Here is a 7,214-nt window from a genome sequence, read left to right as displayed (position 1 = left end):
TATTGCGTCAATACCAATGTCCTAAGTACGATTTGCATCGTCCAGTTGCAAGCTATTCAAGGTGTTGTAACCCTAGCTACTACAGCGGAACGGAACTCACATATCCGAACACTTTTCCCCGGGAGTTTTTTTATGAAGATGCACCTGAGAATAGCTAGCTCGTAGCTGTCTTACGCGAGTAGCTTCCAAGTTAGCTACACACATAATTGTTTCGAAGTTCTCCACTTTGGAATTTGACAACTCTTCAACGTGGTTTCTTCTACTGAGTACTGTACTCTACTGTAAAAGGTGCCCTGTAGCCCACTTTGATTTGGTTTACTGTGTAGTTGGCTAAGTAGCTAGCTATTTACTGTAGCTGGATAACTAGATAGAAATAACGGATCAATGCTTTATATTTTCCGATACCTAGCTAGCTTAGGTAGAAATGTTAGCTACATATTGTAGCTCTCTAATACCATTCTTTATGACTTCCATTTATTGCATTAGCCACTAGCTAGAATATTATCTTACAAAGTTGCTGTGTGTTTGTCATGTCACTTTCATCATATGTCTGTCCCCTCCCAATTCTCTTCAGACCATGGCATGCCAGCATGTGTTTGCTTGTCCCACCTTGAGATCATCATGGAGAGTGGCTCTTGATGCTGCTTGTAGAGTCAGCCAGCCATGGAAGGGGAGTAGGTTGTCCTACTCTGGCTTTGCTCCCATGGAGCCTGGTCACCAGGACAGACGTAAAGATGACTCCACCATCTTGGCTGAACAGACACTGCACACACCTGTCATGCTTAAAGAAGTGCTCCGATGTTTAGATATTCAACCTGGCCAGGTAAGTCTTCTCTAATACGCTGTAAGTGTGTGTCAACCCACCTTCTCTTAGTGAGCCCTTGATGGTTAAATATTCTATGGAACAGAAGGTAAGGCTTGTTGTGCATTTTGCCTGTTTTACCCCAATGAAGAATCATATGGAAATCGGCTTTCTTTGAAAGATGGTTCGTAGCCTAACTTCGCTTCTCAGGTCATAAGATGAGCTACTTCTCTTGAGAGGGCACATTAAGTCACCAGGATCCCACTACCTTGGCTTTCCCTTACATACTACCAGGACAGATGGGCATGAGTCAAAGGCCTTCTGTTTCTGGTGGGCAGTGCTGATGAAGACTTTATGGGCCCCCTGGGTGGCCGAGAGATGCTGCACGGACAGGGCAGGTGGGGGCCATGGGTCAACATCTTAGTCAGGCATTGTGCCACCGTAAAGCTGTTGGCAGGACATAGAGTGCTGTCTGCAACACTCCTGCCTGAACTTTAGCGCCTCTTACTGTAACTCCTTCAATGTCCGCCCATTGACCAACTGTCCCAATAAAGCTTGCCAAGAGCTTGCCATTAAAAACAAGTGTTACATGGATTTTTTAAATGTAATTCTAGTCACTGCACATTGACAGGCCCTATCTAGGGTGTAGCCTAGTTGCATATATATTACGGTATTGCTTGATACAGTTTGTGCTTCAACCCCAAATGCTGAAATAAAACATATTAAAAGCTGGAAGACCGGCAACGTAGAACAGTAATTAAAAGCTGTAATACTTTACATTAAAGCAGCAATCTGCTGTTTAAACAATAATACAGTCCACCCTGCCACTGTTTTGGTAAAATGCTGAGGGATGGGGTTTGAGAAATGTAACCACTTTCATATTCATAGACAGAGCTATGTATGGACTGACTATCCACAATGTTTTATAATTACAAACAAGTTTAGCCAATATTTTGGTTTCTGATGGGGTACGACAGTTGAACTAAGCTCTTAAGGAATGTATAAGGTATTCTTCAAGAATCAGTGGGTATACATAATTCATTTAGAAGTCCATGTGGGATGTGGTAGTCACAGATTGCCCCTTTAAGTTGTGCTTACTTGTGTATGATGCTGTAATTACACTCGTAGCAACATTGTCAAACCAGCATTCCAGTATATACACATTGGCATACTCAGTCCCCTCCCCCTTACTCAAATACATTAGCAGAATGTTTTGGGTACTGCACACCCATCTTACCTTCTTCAACTTTCAGACTGAGACACTTGTGTGTGCAGGAAGTAGGCTAGCTGTGTAAATAGAAACTACATAAACACTAAGCCTACTTTGGCATGTTTGATTGAATCCAGCTCTTACTGTAATTTCTCTTTGATGGAGAATTCAAATGCATCATGTTCAGACTGCTTGCTGAAACATTGCAATGACAATGGCAACTATTTATAAACTGTAATATAAGGTCTCACAAACATGCGCCTAATAAATCAAATGTTTTTTCATTCATGTGGTCTATTAGGCTATATGTAATAGCAGCCTTGGTCAATGTATACATGTAAATAAACAGCTACCAGCACATGTAAACACTGAAGCAGTCTTACAGTAGAAATTCTTATGGTAGAGATTCTCCATGTGAAATCCTCCACCATTTCTGTCAATGAACCAGTCAGGCAATCAGGTGTCTGCACTCTGTTTTCATCAGCTGTCCCGTAGAGCAGCTAGGTAGTGTAATCACAGACCCTGTTTGTTTAAGTGAGGGTTTCACTGACAAGTCAATGACTGGGAGGAAACCCACGCTCCATGTTAGCCAAATACTCACTTAAATCACTGAACTGAGTCAGATTAATATTTTGATCTGCTATTGTAAAGCAATCAACCCTGCGTAGTTGCTCCTGTCAGGCTAAGCATAGTGTGTATGAATGGAGCACTTAGGGAGATGATGGGTATTTGAGAGCAAATGCTGTAATTACACCAAAGTGGGTAAATGGCAATGCAGCCTTTCATGCCCTGCCGCCTCCCACGCATGAAGTCCAGCGCAGATATCTACACAGGTGGACTGTGATATTTCCCCACATTTCTCTCACACTGTCAGGGCTAGTAGTGATGCACATGCACAGCCCTTAAAATAACAAGTGATTGTACTACTTACAGACATGACAATAAGGTTGTGGGCTTAGGTCTTAATTGTGCTGATCAGTCTAGAGATAGTTGATAAGTCTAGAGATGGACCTTGTAAAACCTTTTTATACTCCAGAAATGAGCTTTATCTCAAGCAGCCACAGTGTTGCTCTCCTGCTGGCCTTCCTTCCCTGCCCATCAACCATAAATTACCCAAACTAGATTGGCCTCATTAACCACCAAATTAGCTCTCAAAAGATTACAGTTTGTACAATTTATTTTTCTATTCACCTTGAACGTGAATGCGCTTAGCCAGCCGGATAACCATTTTAACCTAATTTTCTTCACCATCTTGATGCAATTTTAGCATTTGGCTAATTGAATAATGGTCAGTGTGAGGCCTAAAGGTAAACCGTGATGTGGGAGACGGCGGCCTGGGGCTTGGAGAAGGATATCCTTTCTCAGGGCAGAATCAGGCTTTTCCTGACCTGGAGGTTATTACTTTACTCAAGACAGGAGGAGCTGGAGGATAGGGTATTTTATTTACATGGAGGAACAGGATTTCTGTCTGCTTATTGCTATGAAAATGACTCCAATAAATCCAATTGAATCAAAGTAAGAAGGTGTCAGAAGATGACTAACACTAACAAAGTGCCACTAAGATTTTGAAATGGATGAATAGGATGGCCATATTTTAAAAGTCCCCTACTCTGTCACTCCTTTTGATACTTGCAAGTCATTAGTTTAATGACTGATCATAATACACTAGAGAAGGTAGTGTCAGTCAGCATCACCACATAATGTCAGGGCTGCCCCGTCAGCTAGGAACATACAGAGAGTATCTCTGTGTTCCTAGCCCATCCGTCAGTAATCATAAATCACTGGTACACCCTGGCTGATGATACAATTCAGCTTTTTTACTCGGGCTAAGTTAATAGCCTTGATGAAACCCCCTGCATCATCCCTGACACTCCCTTTGTTGTAACCTAATTGTTTGAATGAAACAATGAAGAAAACTGTCTTGCACAAGTGTTCTCTGCAAGTGTAGAACATAGCTTTTATACAATATTTAAAAAGAAAGAATAAGTTTGAACTTTTCTCAGCAAGTTGAACCATTTATACAGCCCCCATTCACGACCTCCCCAATCACTCTAAGGAAAAGAGACATCTTTTCAAAATGTATGGACTAAAAGCCTGTCGCCCAGCCCCGGAACTCAATATTGTTGAGTGTTTTGTCTTTGTCAGGTCCACCCACGACCACTGCAATAGATTTTCTCCTCCAGCATCCCTCATTACAAGCCCACAGATGATAGTGGGTGAGTGTTTCTCCGTATGTGTGGTCCCCCCTCACTTTCACACGCCCACTCACAGATGACATCCCGGTGGCTCCACGTGCAGGAAGTGATTTCTTTGTTTTTATGCTGTCAGGAATCCCCCGTCTTGTTGTTGTGGCTCTCGTCCCCTCCTTACCTCGGTGGTTTCACCTTACCCTGGTGCCAGGATTGGGGACCTCCGCCAGGGCAGATTAATGAGCCGTCAACTGGGTGTCCAGGGAAAGATTCACTACTGCTTTAGCAGGGAAAACGAGGTGGCCACTGCAGTCTCACCACACTCCCCCTTGTGGAATTAAAATGGCCTCCCGTGTTACACCTTCTCCTTACCTGAATTTAAATACATAACAAGTACAATGTCCTTTTACAAGAGTGTTTTAGTTCCAATGATATTTGTTAGACAAATAACAAAATGACTTTTAGGAAATCAAAGCACCTTTATACTTTCTGCTGTCTGTAAAACAGGGAGACAGGAAAGTGTATGTGCTGAACTGCAGAGATTCAACTTACTCAGCATAAATAGTTTTTAAAAATGTATAGTTCAATCTGTTAAATAAAAAAATAAATAAGTGAAGAAATGGATGACCTAACTGGCTCTTATCCAGAGACTTTTGCAACTGTTTGTGGTTGCCTATGCATTTACATAAATAGCTCCATTTACATAAAGGCTACCGCTGCTAAATCGTTGCCTCCACTCCAAAAAATATGATAAGACATACATATTTGTTTACATGTTTCAGTGTAAACTTAAACGACTAAACCATATATAAAGTATGTAGAAAAGATAACGGCGCTATACAGTGGGGCAAAAAAGTATTTAGTCAGCCACCAATTGTGCAAGTTCTCCCACTTAAAAAGATGAGAGAGGCCTGTAATTTTCATCATAGGTACACTTCAACTATGACAGACAAAATGAGAGAAAAAAATCCAGAAAATCACATTTGTAGGATTTTTAATGAATTTATTTGCAAATTATGGTGGAGAATCATGTAGAATCAAAAAATGTCATGGCATGAGGCCCACATTGATTTTGTTATAATGTTTGAGTCACTCAGATGGCTTATGCTGTGTACTCATGCTATGGCAAGATATGTAAAATTGCAGGAAACTAGATTTAAAACTGACTTTGAAAAACATCCTAGGGAAAAATAGAAAACCATGCCAATGACAGTTTTGGAAGTGGGTCATTTCATGACACGACACCTACCATCTTGGATTGTTCTGAAATAGTTTCCGTAGTTAGAAACAGATAATACATTCCTGCAACATTATTTTGTTGAAATATAATTTCATCTCTGATAAATTAAGCTAATTAAATTGCTCCCAAATTGGCAATTTTTCATTTATAGGATTCATATACTATTCAATAACTATCTAACATCTGATTTGAACCAAACTTTTTTCTAACAGGGAGTAAGACATGAGGAATCCAAATAAATAGTCAAAAGCCACCCACGGACCCCTTGCACCCCACGCCAATCCCACCCTAACAACCAGTATACAGAATCTTATTAGTTTCTAACAACAGAAACTATTTCAGAACAATCTGAGATGTTGGGAGTCGAAATCTTCTTTCTTGTGCTTTTTGAAGTAGAAGGACCTCAATATTAGGAACACCTTTCCCTTAGAACAGCCTCAATTTGTTAATGTTTTGTACAAGGTGTCAAAAGCGTTCCAATGCTTCCCATAGACAAAGGATGTCCTTTGGGTGGTGGACCATTCTTGACACACCGGAAACTGAGTGTGAAAAATCCAGCAGCGTTGCAGTTCTTGACACAAACCAATGCGCCTGGCATCTACTACCATACCCCGTTCAAAAGTACTTCCATATTTTGTCTTGCTCATTCACCCTCTCTATGGCGCACACACCCAATCCATCTCTCAATTATCTCAAGGATTAAAAATCATTCTTTAACCTGTCTCCTCCCCTTCATCTACACCGATTGAAGTGGATTTAACAGGTGACATCAATAAGGGATCATAGCTTTCAGCTGGATTCCCCTGATCAGTTAGTCGATGTCATGGAAAGAGCAGGTGTTCATAATGTTTTGCACACTCTGTGTATGTACAAGAGCAGGGGGTTAACTGTCCCCCAAGGGTAAAATTGGGGCCCCCTGTGGGCCACGGCCAATGTTTTTTTTTTCTCACTCCTCCATTGTTTTTCGGAGCACAGTGTAGTGAAAGAGGAGGCTGGTGAATAATTTATCCTTGTAATTAAACACTCCAGCTAGGGACGCCGGGGCTGATTGACGGCCAGATATTAAGCCCTTGTCTCGTAAGGTTGCAAGTTTAGTCTGAGGTTATCAGTGGCCAGCAGAGTCTCTCTCCCTCCCTGGCTCATTACTTTCATGAGTAGACCATTTCATAGTGGTGATGGGGGCGTGGTGTGAAAGAGAGTCTGGGACTTCATTAGTGAAATGGGGTGCCTGAGTCTATAGAGCAGCAGGTGGTTCAGCATTGCTGAGCAGACAACCCCCTTGTGGGTGCTCCACCGGACTGTCATGTTGAGCTACTTTAACCCTTTCATCTTACAGTCTGTGGCTCTAGTTTCTTTTAAATACATGTACATCAATGTACTCTACATGCAAACTATTAGTGGCACAAGTCCATAATGTGTGAATATAGCCGTTTTTATCGTATCACACCCAAACGTATCCTTGTGCCAGTTTGTTTAGTTGCTTACATTACACATGAGAACATTACTGTGTGCAGAATTTGCTTGTTTTGTCAACAGGTTCCATGAATTTTACTTCAGTTATTGATATCTTGAGATCAAAATGAACAGTTGAATATCTGCCTCGATGGTTACCCATGTTGTCAATAATGAGGATGATATTTATACTAATGATAAAAATGGCAGGAGAGAGAGCATAAGGAACAGAATAGAGAGGAGGCTGCCTGTAGAAGGATCTCAGAAAGCTGCACCTGAAATCCAGTTTTAATAACTATTATTTGCGTACTTGCTCACAGT

The 7,214-nt window shown here is 41.3% G+C and overlaps 1 protein-coding gene across 3 annotated transcripts in view; it reads left to right on the top strand.

Annotated features, from left to right (window-relative positions):
* The window catches only part of LOC110506653 (12S rRNA N4-methylcytidine methyltransferase), a 55,294-nt gene that overhangs the window by 135 nt on the left and 47,945 nt on the right, over positions 1–7,214 (top strand). Inside the window, exons 1-2 of one of the 3 annotated variants that reach the window (XM_036963295.1) lie at positions 23–288; positions 575–823. In XM_036963295.1, the coding sequence (XP_036819190.1) occupies positions 578–823 (246 nt within the window). In that variant the 5' untranslated portion in view covers positions 23–288; positions 575–577. Of the gene's footprint in view, positions 1–22; positions 289–574; positions 824–7,214 lie in introns of those variants that run through there. The other 2 variants (XM_021586434.2, XM_021586435.2) reach the window with 2 other exon arrangements.

This window comes from Oncorhynchus mykiss, chromosome 26 (assembly GCF_013265735.2).
Source record: "Oncorhynchus mykiss isolate Arlee chromosome 26, USDA_OmykA_1.1, whole genome shotgun sequence".
Classification (NCBI taxonomy): domain Eukaryota; kingdom Metazoa; phylum Chordata; class Actinopteri; order Salmoniformes; family Salmonidae; genus Oncorhynchus; species Oncorhynchus mykiss.
This window is presented reverse-complemented; position numbering and strand designations above follow the sequence as displayed.